This window comes from Papaver somniferum, chromosome 9 (assembly GCF_003573695.1).
Source record: "Papaver somniferum cultivar HN1 chromosome 9, ASM357369v1, whole genome shotgun sequence".
Classification (NCBI taxonomy): Eukaryota; Viridiplantae; Streptophyta; class Magnoliopsida; order Ranunculales; family Papaveraceae; genus Papaver; species Papaver somniferum.
In genome coordinates this window covers 111,429,458-111,445,893 of record NC_039366.1, presented here as the reverse complement: position 1 = coordinate 111,445,893, position 16,436 = coordinate 111,429,458, and the positions used below count along the sequence as shown (strand labels likewise).

Here is a 16,436-nt window from a genome sequence, read left to right as displayed (position 1 = left end):
ACTAAAGGAGAATCCCGGATCGAAATAAATTGAGAATCTTTTAATTAAGGTTTTTAGTTTTTATATGCTTTTAATTTCCAGCAATTAAATGCATATCTTTAGAAAATCAAAATTGGTAATGTGCATTTACTAATTGGAGATTTTCTACTGAGATTTTGGTCAATATTTGGACAAAGCATTTCCAGGAATTATGAAAACCGTTTTTGGCTTTATTGCATATCTTTGAGAATATTCGGTTTTGGAAATTCCTTGGTGTCCAAACATATTGAAGTTTGCATTTCTAGCAAACTAATCCTCAGATTTCTAGTATTCGACAGTCCTTTCTTGGGTGAGACCTGGCAGCTATCATATTCTATGTTCAACATACAGAAAAACCCTTATTTCATTCATTTAGTTATTTGCATCATGCACTTCATCTGGAAACATAGATATAGATGTGTTTTCGACAACATAACACCCAACTTTAGCTCTGTCATTCATCAAGTGAGATATTATGTTGCACAACATCATTTGGATTTCTTATCTGATGCTTATAATCTAACTGTTAGAGATAGTCATATCTTGAATCTGCCTTGGGAACCTCCTCCTGCACACTTCTTGAAAATCAATATTGATGCTTCATATAACAGTGCTTCTCTTTTAGCTGGTATTGGAATTATAACGAGAAATTCTGCAGGGGCATATGTTATGGGAAGGGGAACAATAAGAAGAGCTATTAATGCTCAGCAAGCTGAAGCTTGGGCTATGCAAATGGCAATGGTAAATGGATGGACTCATGTGATATTTGAAACAGATAACTTAGGTATCAGTTTGTACTTGCAGCAGAACTCTTCTCTTTCTCATTGGCAGAGCGCTCCTCTCCTTAAAAGATGTGTTAATATATGTAATATTAATCCCATCTGGTCTTCTAAATTTGTTTACAATAGTTGTAATAAAGCTGCAGATGCTTTAGCTAAAGCAGCTCGTAAACTTAATCTATGTTGGGATTGGTGGTTTCAACCACCTGATCTTTTAAATCCTTACATAAGTTATGATGTATCAAACCTGGTTGTTATATAAAGGCTTGCTTCTTTGTTAAAAAAAAAAAACTAATCCTCAGAGCCAGCAAAACTACCTAGTTGTGTTGTTACTGGTAGATCCGTCTATTCGGAGAGGAAAATACCTTAATTAGGCGAAATCTCTTACGACCGCTCGTTTTAAAGACTTCTTTGGGATTGGGAAGCTCTACGAGTACCGTTGGTGGAAACTAGATAATTGCAGTTTATTATTAGTTTTCGATTGATTTGATTGACTAACGTTTGTTTAACGTTGATTGCACCTAGTTTGTTTATGCTTGAGAATCTTCTCTTCTAATATAAGATTCACTCAAACTATATCGAAGTATCGATGGGGATCTTTAGAACTGTTTGTAGATCTAAACACGTCTTGTGATAATCCATCGTTAACATACTCCGTTCTGTATGTGATTGATCACAAGAGATTCAAGTTGTTTATGTGCAAGTGTTTATTGAATATCTAAGAAGATTAAAAGACAAAGAAGATTTCTTATTTGAGTTCATAATCTTTGGTGTGCAAAAAACTTGATCGGCTGGGGATCCAACTATAATCGGTTTATCTTTGTGATAATCTTGATTGATTAATTGAGTAGATCGACACCAATATATTTCTTTGTGATTAATAGTATTGTTTGCATAGTCTAAACAATTACTTTGGTAGTTGTTAAATAGATTGATCTAAGAACCCGACAAAGGAGTTTATTGGGATAAACGGAAGAGCCTTTTGTCAAACTCATATCACGTTGTTTGAAAAGAGTTGTTACAGAACATATTTGTTGTTCTTTTACTGTTTGGAATACGAACCAAAGGAATTGTTCCAAGTGCGTGACTTATTACAAGTTGGAGGCGCAGGGATACTAAGGGAACTAGGTGAATTATAGGTTTAGTTGCTTGGTCTCAACTATACGAAGTTGGTTTGGATTTTGTATAACGGCTTAATTCTGAGAGTACTCAATTCTGGACAAGGTCCCTGGGTTTTTCTGCATTTGCAGTTTTCTCGTTAACAAAATCTTGTTGTGTCTTTTAATTTTCTATTTCCGCAATTATAATTGTTTTTATTATAATTAGAAGTAAAATACACAAACTTTAATTCCTATTTACTTGATAGCAATCCTATTGTGTTTGGTTAAGTCCGAACCTATTATCAAGTAATCATACTTCGTTGTTGTATTGTCTCGATCTTGTATCCATAGTCAATCACGCAAGTTATCTTGTTGTCGTATTGTCTCGATCTCGTATCCATAGACGATCACACGAATTGTGAACCGATTAGTTGTATTGTCTCGACTTAGTCCATGGACAATCACTTTCGGAAAAATGACTTATAGGTGGAAAAGTTTTAGATTGAGGTATATTTGGGTACCCTCGTCTTTTCAGAATCACAAAGTCTGAGACGAAGAAACTTTGTGATTTTTATCTATCTTGTTTTTTCGGATCTAAAGGCTCAGCAATCAAAACAAGATCAGGATGCACGAACTATCAAGATAAAAATAGTTAGACATGGCTTCACGAATCCCTAGGTGAAGTCTTTTTAGTCGCTAAACCTAAAAAGGTTTAAAGGAGAGGACGACTCTAATTTACAACTAGGACACACGAGGATAGTGTCAAGGATCCAAATATCATAGTTGTTTGAGGTTCTCCTTATATAGACTTTCAAGATCAAGGTTGCTTTATATTTAAGCTAAGGTAGTTTTGGAATCAAACAATCAATAATCACCGTTAAATGAAAATATTGACTTGATATTAACATAACAGAATATACACTCTGGTTAGGATGAACCATAACCGAACCATGTACAATGACTTGTTCATGAAAGGTTAGCCGAAACTAGTCAACCGAACGATAAGCTTAACCATTTTCATATAAAACTTTAAGACTTTAATCTTGAGTCACAATTGTGATCAAACATGTCTATATAATGTTTTTAGAGAGTTGTTCAAATGACGATTATCTCATATAAATAATTCTGATGCATATGAAAATATTCGACAGGGTAAGTACGTGTATTGTATACCTGTTCGTGAGTATTTTTCCATTGTACGTGTATCGGTGTTGATGGTGGATTTTCGAAAAAGGCTAAAATCGTAAACCATAATCTTACATATTCCTGATCCAGCAATGAGATAAGTATTGAGGCTCATGTATTTTATTAAAGCATGAAACTCATGCCACAAGAACCTCCGACTGAGTATATTTCCTCTCAGAGCATACATGAATATGCAGTCTCTCAATTGAGGCCATGGCAGATTCCATTAATACTGAACGATTTCAGTAATCACTTTTATATAGAATCGAACGATTGGACGGCTCCTAGACAGCTTGCCTGCTAGTATAGAGCGAGAACGTCTTCAGGATGTAACAATGTTTTCCCTGACTATATAAAAGACATGTGTATAGAATCTTAATGATTGGATGGATCCTAGACAGTTTGCCTGCTAGTATAGAGCAATAACGTCTTCAGGATGCAACAACGTTTTCCTTGACTATACGTAACAAATATGACGCTTCAACTAGCTCATATCGCTCGATTCTCGAATAATTAATGCTCCTAGACAACGTGCTAGTATAGATCCATCAATTAATTATTTTTAGTCACTAGATTCATCAATTGAATTCCTAGAAAATATTCTACGTTCTTCATAATATTTCATTACTTCAATTCATGGATCTTCCCAGCAGAATTCCATGGGTTAGTAATAAATATTCAACATACAGGCATCTGGGTCACTATCGAATAAGCCCCGACAAAATGGTGCAAGTGTACTCAGCAATAATGCACTAACGAGCACCTGCGAACGAACATTCAAAAATACGAAGGAACGAGGAACCTATGCAAAATAAGAAAGAAAATAATAATAATAAAATATTAATTGAGGCGCCTAAGGGACCAGACCCGCCGGCCGGCCGAACATGACGTCGTGGCCGGTCCCACGCCTCTTCCCATATTCTATCTTATTTTATCATTTTCCTTGATCTCATGAGAACTCCTTCCTTTGAGCAAAACTCCTTCATATGAGGAAATTCCCCAGCTTCATGATATTTCCTTCACATCAAGGAAATAATATAAAATTAGAAAGGTCTCACGGGACCGGCCCACTAGCCGGCCGGCTATGCCCTAGCCGTGACCGGTCCCACACCTTACGACCCCTAATTTTATTATTATTATTATTATTTCCTTCATCGCATGGAAACTCCTTCATTTTAAGGAAACTCCTTCGTTTCAACAAACTCCTTAATTTCATGATATTTCCTTCACATCATGAAAATAATATAAAATTAGGAAAGGTGTCACTGGACCGAGCTTATTAGCCGGACGACCATGCCCTAGCCATGGCCGGTCCCACAACTTGTAATTCCTTATTTTATTATTATTATTTCCTTCATCTTATGAAGTTCCTCAGTTTGAGCAAAACCCTGAATTCTTCATATTTTCTCAAATGTTGCTCAAAGCGCGCATCAGAAAATACCAAATTCTCAGGACTGAGACACAGACACTATGGTGACATGGGTATATTACCTTGACCGACCAAGGTTGTGCCTTTGACTTGCAAGAGACCAGTCCCACATATTTTCATCATTTGACCTAATTTGTCCACATTAGGTTCAAACTCTTCCAAACAACTTGGAATTTCATCAAACAGTCGTCAGTCGATCCCGTGAGCACTAGGGCCGGTTCCATTACCCCTTGGTCGGTCCTTCATTTCTTAATATTAGGTTTTATTATCTAATGTTCATACGAGCACTATTTCAATAAATGATTAAACCAACATTTGATCATCCTTTCATCTTCTACTGGTCGTCAGAGACTTTAGTGATGGCTCACTCGAGCATCGGGATGCTACATGGCCGGACCATCATCCCATGTAGCCGGTCCTTCTCCCACTCCGTGATTGGTTTTCAATAAATCAACAATTGATCAAAAATTAGGGTTTCGAATCCAAGGCTCATAATTCCGAGCAGGTTCAAACACTAATAATTTTACGTTGATCCCGTGATCAACATTTTAATTGATTATGCTCGGTCCAGTTGTCGGTATCTTAAATTAATATTTTATTTGGTCCCGCTACCAATAATTCATCAAACGAGCAACATTTTCTCAGATGAGCGATATTTGCTCAGACTAGAAATATTGGTTCAACTATCAATAATCAACAATTCATCGAATCAGCAATATTTGCTCACCTTAACTATCAACATTCATTCGACAATTATACCTTTGTCTCAACAGACATGTTCAATTCATGAGTCCTAGAAATTTCGTAAATCATGTTCGACTCAGCAATACAAAGACTCATTGTCTCATCAAGTCAACAACTGATAAACTAAATACACGTCTGCCTTGCAGACTCCGCAATCACGAGACCTCAATCGTGTCACATGGGGGTATATCAACTAGGGTTTTGGTTTGGCGGTCTACGACACGTGTGTCCATCCACGATGAGAATGTGAGCAAGTCGTGCAAGCGGTTAGAGGAGTTATGAAGGTAGTGGGTGGACAACCAACCAAGTCTACGCACAATGGGCAACTGGTTTTAACACCATTTCCCACTTCCCACTCTTTGACTCCAACAACTGTCACACTTCATGGGATCAAGGTGTCTACGATTCTAATAATATAAAGAAGTCTCTAAATCAATGATTGAATAAGACATGAAACAACAGAGAACAAAAACGCTCGTTTTGAACAAATAATTCTCATCACACAAGAATTCTCATCATCTGAGAAAATCACTCTAATTCAATCAATCAGAAGTTATCTTATTTCTTCATGCAGAATACATAACACACCTACAATCCTGGATCACCATTGATCTCACACATTTCTCAGCTTCCTTCCTACATATCGACCCATCCTCTCTTGTGACCGAACTGACTCTGGAACGACCATTGTCTTGGTTTATGATGGAGTCTTACAAATTGATCTCTCGAATTCAAGCACTACCTTTGCAGTGCATCTGTGTGAGGTTAAGAAGTTTGCAAGGTTCGAGGAGTCTCCTCCGCATAGTCGTCTCCTTACTTCCTTAAAAACCAACAAAGCATTTTGCCCCATCTACAGATTGGCGACCACAGTGGGAGATTAATCTCTCGGTTGCAATCTCAATTCCTCAAGATGGTTGATCTTAGGTCAGGTTCAGTTACAAACCCTAACCCACAATGCTAGCACTAGCAACAACAACGCTCCCTGATGTGGTTTTATAGTGGTAAATAGAGTTGTCGTTCACTCGGACTTGATGAGATTCAATTTCAGACTTAAAAATAGAAAACACTAAAAATAAAGATAATATATACAAAGGATTGTCACAATATCGAGAGATACCGAGACTCAGGATTCCAACAATTCTCATTCATGTGGCACAACTAATAATTCTACACAATTATATCTCATATGATAAAGATTCATTGACTCTGATTCTTTGCCAAGGTAGATTCTGAAAGTAATGACTGTATATCTAAAGCATGAGACATCAAAACACTTAATCTATGTATGACCCATCAATTGAAATCACAACCATCAAGAGAAATCATAAATCAATTCAATTTTAGTGCAAAAACTCATAAAGGAATTAAATAGAATTACCACAATAATGAAAAAGGGCTTCCTCCGTCGTCCCATTGTTGGGGTTTAGCTCCTCATATCATAAACACGTTCAAAATAATAACTCATGGCTGAATAGGTGTTTTATTGAAGAAAAATAATATTATGTTGTGTCCCTTCTTGAATAAACCACTCTGTAGTCTGCCCATATAGTTTTAGTTGAGTGTCTTAGTAGTTCAGACAGGCTGTAATTGGATGAGTTGTGGACCGTTGATGGCTTGCCACACGTCTATCACCTATTGAGTCTGTTTAGGGTTCAATTATTTGTTGATTAAATGTGTAAGAAGAGTTATCTCTTCACCACCTGAATTCTGTTTTTATGAAATACTATTTGGCTGCACCTCTGGCACATATTTTTGGCTTGAATCCTTGATTCAAGAGGTGAATCTTCACTATTCTATCCATCTTTGTTTGTTAAATTATTGTAGGGATACAACAACTGGCGTCAGAGCCGTTCAATCCGCCCAATTTTTTTTTTCCGATGACTCTCAAGGATGTTTCCGATAAAACTGATGCTAACACCGCTGCAATTACTCAACTACGCTCGGAGTTTCAAACCCTTTCCACAGATCTTACTTCTCAGATCGATAAAATAAAAAACTAGCTTCAAGGAGGCTTTACAAGAAAATAATCGAAATCTTATCACCTTATTCACTAGGCATGTGAATGCTCATCGTCCTGAAGATACTGGTGGTTCTAATATGCACGATACTGAAGGTTCGAACTATAACCATCAACATAGATCTCAGTCAGGTATGCATCGTCTTCCAAAGCTTGATTTTCCACATTTCGATGGTAATAATCCTAGAGGTTGGCTACAGAAGAGCGAACACTATTTTCAATTGAATGATATTGAAGAACACAAGAAAGTTGATATTACTGCAATTTATTTAGAGGGTAAAGCCGAAAAATGGTTTCTCAATTTTCAAGTGAATCGACCACGTATTACTTGGCCAGATTTAGCCAGACACTTATGTGCTCGATTTGAGAATCCCATAGAAGAAAATTTTGTAGGCAGTTTCAATAAGCTAGTTCAAACCACCTCAGTTGATGAATACTATGAGGAATTTGAATCTCTTAAAGCATTAATGTTGGATATGAACCCTACACTTACTGAAACTTATTTTTTCATGAGTTTTCTTAAGGATGAGATAGGCAAATCTGTATCTATGTTTCACCCACAAACCTTAGCTGCTGCTTTTTCATTAGCCAGATTACAAGAACAAAAGCTAAGTTCAGCTAACCAACTCACTAAACCCTACACAAAATCAAGCAATACCCCTTTCAGTTCCTCAAAACAATACCAATATACAAATTTCTCTCCTAGACAAATCCTCACATCCCCTAAATCTGCCCCAGTGACTCCAAAGCCTCCCTTCCACAACAACTCCAAACCTACACCAACAACTCCTATAATTAAGAGACTCATCCAAGAAGAGATGAACAAGAGGAGAGCTCAGGGCTTATGTTACAATTGTGATGAGGTGTATAGGTCAGGCCATTTTGTAAAGGCAAGCAGAAGATCTTTATGCTTCAAGTAGAGAATATTGAATCCCAAGAAACTGAAGAGGAGGAAGATGTCTTTGAAGAAGCTGTATATTCTCCAGTTCAGTCAGATATGAAAATTTCCTTGCATGCCTTAACTGGTCATGCCACTGGTGATACCATTAGAATCCCTGGTGTCCTTAATAATCACAATGTTTCCATACTTATTGATTCAGGCAGCACCACTAGTTTTATTGATAGTGCTTTGGTTGATTCCCTCCAATGCAGCATTGATTCAACTACACCAATGAAAGCCACTGTTGCAAATGGAGAGCACACACACTTAGTAATGGTATTTTTCCACAACTACAATGGAGCATGCAGGGCCATACGTTTGTTGAGAATCTAAGACTTTTACCATTGGGAGGCTGTGATATTGTCTTAGGTGCAGAATTGCTCAAGTTGTTATCTTCAACTTTTCAAAACTGAGCATTTCATTTAAGTATAAAGGTAAGAAAATCATCTTACAGGGTATTGTGCCACACACTTCTTTACTTTAGATGAGTGGTGAAGCTGTTAAGAATTTTTTTTTCTAGCTCTTCTCATGGCATGGTGGGCCACTTATTTTCCATTTCTACACCCACTTCACCACCTACCACCCCTGATATTCTTTTACCCTTATTACATGAGTTTGATGACATTTTTCAAGAGCCAACTCAATTACCTCCACAAAGAAACTTGGACCATAAAATTCCCTTGTTGCCCAATTCAACACCTATAAACCTCAGAGCTTACAAGTGTCCATACATTCAGAAAGGTGTGGTGGAACAACTGGTTCAGGAAATGTTATAGTCTGGCATCATCCATCCAAGCAATAGTCCCTTTGCATCACCTATACTTCTAGTTAAGAAGAAAGACAACACATGGAGATTTTGTGTTGACTATAGAAAACAAAACAACATTACAGTCAAGGAAAAGTTTCTCATTCCAATTATTGGATGAATTGAATGGATCCATTGTCTTCACCAGAATTGGCTTGAGAGCTAGATATCATCAAATCAGAGTGCATCCAACAGACATTTTCAAAACTGCCTTTAGAACACATCAAGGCCATCATGAATTTAAGGTGATGCTATTTGGCCTTACTAATGCCCCAGCCACCTTTCAGGCCTTAATGAATGAGATATTTCAACCTGCTTTGAGGAAATTTATACTGGTATTTTTTGATGATATTCTAGTATACAGCAAGAGCATGACTGAGCATTTGGAGCATCTCAGGTTTACATTCTCCCTGCTCAGAAAGCATCAACTATATGCTAAGATCTCTAAATGTTCTTTTGGTCAACCTTCACTGGAATACTTGGGCCATATTATTACAGCTACATGTGTTTGTGCCGATCCAAGTAAAATTGCTTGTATGTAATCTTGGCCAACACCCTCAACCCTCAAAGAATTAAGGGGATTCCTTGGCCTTATAGGCTACTATAGGAAGTTTGTCAGGAATTATGGAGCAATCAGTAAACCACTTACTGATATTGTCAAGAAAAACTCCTTCCTATGGACTTCAACAACCACATCAGCTTTTGATCAACTCTAGCTAGCCATGTCAACAACTCCAGTATTAGCTTGCCAAATTTCACTAAACCTTTTGTGGTTGAAAGTGATGCCAGTGATTCATGTATTGGAGCTGTATTACTCCAAGAAGGAAAGTCAATTGCTTACTTCAGCAAACCCCGGGTCCAAGAGCTAGAGCATTATCCACATATGAAAAGGAGTTTCTAGCTATTGCCATGGCAGTTCAAATATGGAGACATTACTTGCAAGGTACTAAATTCATAATACAAATTGATCATTAAAGTATCAAGTATTTCTTGGAGCAAAGGATCACCACACCATTACAGCAGAGATACTTAATCAAATTGTTGGGATTTGACTATGTCACCAAATACAAGAAAGGAGCTGAAAATGTAGTGGCAGATTCACTTTCTAGAAGACCTCCTGATTCATCTCATTGTAATTTATTGGCTGCCTCTACACCAGCATGGGCTCAAGAAGTACTTGCCAGTTATACTAATGATGAGATAGCTCAAGGTCTCATTTCCAAACTCCTCCTCAGCCCTTCTAGTGTTGAACACTTCACCTACAAGGAGGGCATATTGAGGTACAACACAAAACTCTATATTTGTACTGGTGGCAACATAAGGTAAGCACTATTACATTCTCTACATAATTTTGTTGTGGGAGGCCATTCTGGTATTCAAGCTACATATGCCAGAGCAAAAGCACATTTCTATTGGAAAGGCCTCAAAAGGATGTCTTACTTGTTGTGTCTCATTGTGATACATGTCAAAGGAACAAAAGTGACACCAAAAACTCTGCTGGCCTTCTCCAACCTCTCCCTGTGCCATATTATGCTTGGAAACATATAACAATGGACTTCATTGATGGTCTACCAACAAGCAACAAGAAGAGTGTCATCCTAGTTGTGGTAGACAGGCTTACTAAGTATGCTCATTTTATTGCCCTGCAACACCCTTACACTGCTTCCTCTGTGGCACAAGTTTTTCTCAATAAAATTTTCAAGCTCCATGGATTGCCTGCATCAATTGTGTCAGATAGAGACAAGGTATTTACAAGGCTTTGGGCACAGGTTTGAATTTAAGCTTTGCTTATCACCCTCAAACTGATGGTCAGACTGAGAGGGTGAATGCTTGTTTGGAAAATTATTTAAGGTGTTTAGCAGGCCATAAACCAAGCAGCTGGAGCAATTGGTTATCCCTTGCAGAGTGGTGGTACAACACCAGTTTCCACAGGGGTCTAAAAATGTCTCCATTTCAAGCTTTGTATGGTTATTTACCTCCCCATCTAGCATTCCCATCTAATGCTACTACTTCTGTGGATGCTGTGGAGGCTTACTTGAAGTCCAGAGTCTCTATGCTTGACATCATCAAAGAATCACTACATCAAGCACAAGACAGGATGAAGCTTTATGCGGACTCTTCCAGAGTGGAAAGAACTTTTCAAGAGGGGGATTTGGTCTACCTCAAACTTCAACCCTATAGACAGGCTTCAATGTCTCTCAGAAGAAACTTTAAACTATCTGCCAAATACTATGGGCCCTTCAAGGTCTTACACAAGGTAGGTGTTGTAGCCTACAAACTTCAGCTACCTTCACATTCAAGGATACATCCAGTTTTCCATGTATCCCAGCTGAAACAACACATTGGTATGAAACACACTCCCTCTCCTACTCTACCTGTTGTTGATCTCAATAGTGAAGTTATCATGCTGCCAGAGAAAGTGTTGAAGACTAGAACAGTGCTCCGGGGTAGCATATTGGTGCGCCAAATTCTTGTCCAATGGACCAACTCTTCTGCTGGGGACGTCACCTGGGAGGACTTCTCTAATATTGAGTCTCATTACCCTAGATTTTTCCTTGAGGACAAGGACAATTTTCAGGGATAGGAAATGTTGTGTCCCTTCTTGAATAAACCACTCTGTGGTCTGCCCATATAGTTTTACTTGAGTGCCTTAGTAGTTCAGACAGGCTGTAATTGGGTGAGTTGTGGACCGTTGATGGCTTGCCACGCGTCTTCCACCGATTGAGTCTGTTTAGGGTTCAATTATTTGTTGATTAAATGTGTAAGAAGAGTTATCTCTTCACCACCTGAATTCTTTTTTTATGAAATACTATTTAGTTCGCCTTAGGCACAGATTTTTGGCTTGAATCCTTGATTCAAAAGGTGAATCTTCACCATTCTATCCATCTCTGTTTGTTAAATTAGATACAACATATTACAACGAATTTGTAACAGATATAATTGTTACAGAATACATTGTTACAAAACCCAGTGTTACAGAGGGAAGCTAACAAGAATAGTTGTTGCAGAAGTGTTACAAATTTGAGAGAAAAGGTGACGATTTTTTATATCTTCTTCTTCCTTCCTGCTGGTGTAGATATCGTCTGCAGCTCTGATTTCTTAGCACTGCCACCTCTCTAATCACCTCTGCTCCATCCCCTAACTCTCGATTGCTCTGTCTAAAACTCGAACAAATCCTTTTATACACCACATGGCAACTAAATCCCGGGAATATATTTATTTTTCTTTTCTCCCAAGTTCCGAAAATAATTCTTTTTTAAAACTTCTTTACGCGTCTCTGATTGATACTAAGTTGTTCAAAACTCTCCAAAGATATGCGAAACCGAATCAGAGAAAATATTATCTCCATATATCCATAGAATCTTCTCAAATAACTCTGTTTTCTTCCGATTAAAGTCTCAGAATTTCTTTATTTATTTATTTTCTTTCTCTTCACGCTGCTGAATATCCCGATATTTTGTCAAAGGGTGTAACCGAATCCCACAAAGTATATATCTTTACTTTCCAAATATAACAACAGAGATTAAAACAGAACCTGACTTTATCCTTCACCTTTGTTTCGTTGAGAAATCATTATCCGGTCCAATTCAATCGATCCAAACTCAGTTAGTATACCTATTTTGTCGAAGCAAGTTAATACCAAATCAATTCCATGGATATCTTCCATAAAATCTCGCTGATTTTTTTTTGACACGATCGGCGGGCGGCGGGATTCGAACCTCTGACCTAACAACTCGAGAGTTCGTCCCTGGACAACTGAGCTAGCCCCAGTTGGTTATCTCGCTGAAAATCTTCCCAAACACATACGCAGTTGAAAAGGAAAGTTTCCGTAAATAACATCTTCTTCCATGTCTTCCTTTCTCCGATCATTCAGCCCAATTCAGTCTATTCTTTCACCCATACCAGACCTGTTTAGGCTTAAGAGATCAATCCCAATCAATTGAATTCGAATTGTTGAAGATGACCTCCCCTTATCCGTACAAGGAGTGTAAATAGCAAATGGTTACCCCTTATCAACTGGGTGCTCCTTATCCGTTCGAGGAGTGTAAATAACCAAACTTGGGTGCCTTTAGCGCATATATGGGGTGCCTTTAGTAATTTTCTCTGGAGGTTCAAATACCACTTTTCGAGCAACTTTCTCCACAAAAGCTTATTTCTCCAAAAACACATATAAAGACATAAAAAGCCAAATAAGTACAAAATCGAGCACTAATAATATATATAATTCAGATCAAAATAGACACATAAATGCGTCTATCACTCTCGCTTCTAACAATGGCGATACTGATACCACCCCTCCTCAAACCAACATCAGAAACAATCCTCTCTTCGGACGGTCTCCTGAGGAAATCAGAAGGGATCCACCTACTATAAATGATCTCATGAAGATTCAGGAAATTCTCGCCAAGAATCAAATAGACATGGATACAACACATAAAGAGATATTCACCCACCTTAATAATCTCACGGACAAGTTGTCACCTGAACAAACTCAGACCCGACATCAATCAAAGAAAGAGAAAGGGAAAGCCAAGGAAACATCCCCGGCCGGTGATTCTGAAGTCTCTCCAATTCATGTGGTGGATGATGATGAAGTCCACAAAGATGCAGACAACCCACCAGCGAAAGAGCCATCCAGTTTCATGACTCGTGAATATTTGGAACGCCTCTTGGAGAACCGTGGAAAAGATAAGACATCCTATGTCCAGCGTCACCAAACTCCATAACCCGCTTCTACGAAAAGGATTCCTCTTCCAAAGGGTTATACCTCTCCAACATTCACTCTCTATGATGGAACATGCAATGCTCGACAACGTGTTTCTCGGTTTCTGGAATCACTGGGTGAACATGAGCACAACCATGTCGTTCGTTCGAAGGAATTCTCAAAGTCTCTGACATGTAGAGCATACACCTGGTACGACAACATCGCGCCAGGAAGTATCACCAGTTGGGGAGAAATGATCAATGCTTTCTATAGAAAATACTTCTTTGTGTTAGAGAAAGTCACTCTCTCTGATCTTGGAAGGATGTTTCAAAGGAGCAATGGACATCCTAATGATTATGTGAAAAGGTTCAAAGTTCAATCCCTGGATTGTCATGATCCAAATGTCACAGAGAAGCAACTTGTAGACTTGTGCATAAATGGAATGATCCCGGTCTACAGAGCTTTACTGGAAAATCTCCGGTTCCAGACTTTATCAGAACTTCATGAAGCTTCTAAGCAAACAGCAACTGCCGCACCTGCTTTACTGGAGAGAGCTACATCTACAAAATCTGAAGAACCACGAGAAACTCGAGGTAGCAGACGTTTGATCAACAAATAGTACAACCTCCAACCTTCCACAAATTTTGTTGCAGAAGGGAGCAAACGAAAACCCGAGCACAACGCAAGCATACTTCTCCAGCTCCTTCGAAATCACAAAGGAAGGATAATCAAACCCGAGACGCACAAGCTCCTACCCAACGCAAGGAACTGAACAAGCATAATCTGACTTCCCTTTTCCCATTGAAGAGGTGATTAAACTACTAGATGTCTGGGACCAAGATGGTGTAATCAAGTTATCGTATGTCAAGGAAGAACCAACTAAAGAGGAAATGGAAAATCCTCGTTACTGTCGCTTTTACAGATTCGTCAATCATCCCACAAGTGACAGTAGGATTTTGAAGCGTATATTCAAAGATAAAGTCGAATCAGGAGAGCTTAACTTGGGGACTTAAGGAGCACACACAGACCCTCTCTCTCTCTCTAAGCCACATGTCAAGGAAGCAGTTCAATCCTTAATCGAGCATGTCTGTGAATTGCTGTACTTATCAAAGGCTCAAAGGAATGACATGTTTGCAGCATTGAATCTCATTGTGTCAGGAAAGCGTTTATCGATTGAGGAGACACTCCCTGAGCCTTCAGTAACAGACAAGGAAATGTATGACTAGGGACTTCTCACCACAGTCCATCTCAAAGGAAACGAATTCAAATGAGCGTTGATTGATGTTAGAACTATTGTCAATGTCATCCCTTTGAAAACTCTCAGAGCTGCTGATATCACTCGACAAGAAGCTATTCATGCTCCAATCTCAATCATGGATCATGAAGGGACGCCCAGAGATTCTTATGGCTACATTACTCTCAAGATGAAGGTAAACTCGACCTGGACAGAGACCAAGTTTTACATAATCTGAGAAGATCCAAGATATGATATGATCCTCGGACGTACGTGGATTCATGCTGAAAATGTAACTCCAACACCTTCAATTGCACATTTCTCTGTTGAAGAAAGCTCTGATTCGGAAGAAATAGAGGATACTCCATCGTTCGAGCATCTGAAGGAAGTCAAAACCTTGATGGAGGTGACACAAAAACCTGAAGAAAATGTGCATGCTTTCATCAAAAGGTTCGCACTCAGGCAAGTCTTATTCCCCCTCATGCGTCCATATTATCAATTTTTAAACATGCTGCTCTGGTCCGGGGGATTCACTCCACCAACAACTTAGCTATTGCAAAATGCATGAATGGATAACCTCACCTCAGCAATATTTCACCGAGTGGTTGGACGTGGAGCCTCTTCGAGTCGAGCATCTCACTGATACAGTCATCGCTGAAATAATGGCTGAACACAACAAGCAGTATCCCAGATATTCTCCCTTACACAAGTGTCCATATGTGCTGCAAGATTGGAAGGCTTCACAAACATTGAATCCCACTGTACGAGGAGTTCCGAACCAACAGAAGATATTCAGGGTACGGACAATCAAGTTTAACAATTTCCATGAAGGAGATTTAGTTCTCAAAGCAACTAAGCGTAATCTTCATTCTACAAGGAACTCCAACTGCGAAGAACCTTTCATGATCTCTAAGTATGTTGTTGGTGGATATTACAGATTAATCAACATGGATGGCAAGGCGAACGTGGCAGTAATACACGAGTCTTGGCTCAAAGTATTTGACGCCTAAGATATTGGATCTTTGAGGTATTGGGTTTCAAGGAACGAACGCCCAAAAATTGGCTTTTAGGATTTTTTCATTGTATGTCAATTCCTCCAAAATGTTTGCAATACTTGCATTCAGTAATTTGAATTCAGCAATTTATCAAAGTTCATTTTACTTACAGAAAATCTCTATCAAATCCAAAAGAAAATCCTCAATCATTTACTTATCCAAAACTAATCAAAAAACCAAAACCAAGAAATAAAACCTCACATCTCTCAGAAATTCAAAAGTTCAAGAGATCATGGAAAGGAAACGAAAGAAAATCAGTGAAGTAAGATTTTTGGTCCTCTGTGTCCTTCAAGACTTGTAAATCCGCCTTCTCCATCTCCATCTCTTCAGTCAATCTAGCAATCTTGTCTTCCTTCTCCATTACAACATCGTTGGGAAAGGGTATGTTATTCTCGTATGAATTCTTGATAGCATTTATCTTCTTA

The 16,436-nt window shown here is 38.5% G+C and overlaps 1 protein-coding gene across 1 annotated transcript; it reads left to right on the top strand.

The window, feature by feature from the left end:
• Window positions 1-405: 405 nt before the first annotated feature.
• On the top strand, window positions 406-1,059 carry LOC113312409. Its single transcript, XM_026561161.1, has one exon. It carries the CDS (start codon window positions 406-408, stop codon window positions 1,057-1,059), a length of 654 nt encoding a protein of 217 aa, XP_026416946.1.
• The last annotated feature ends 15,377 nt before the right edge of the window (window positions 1,060-16,436 follow it).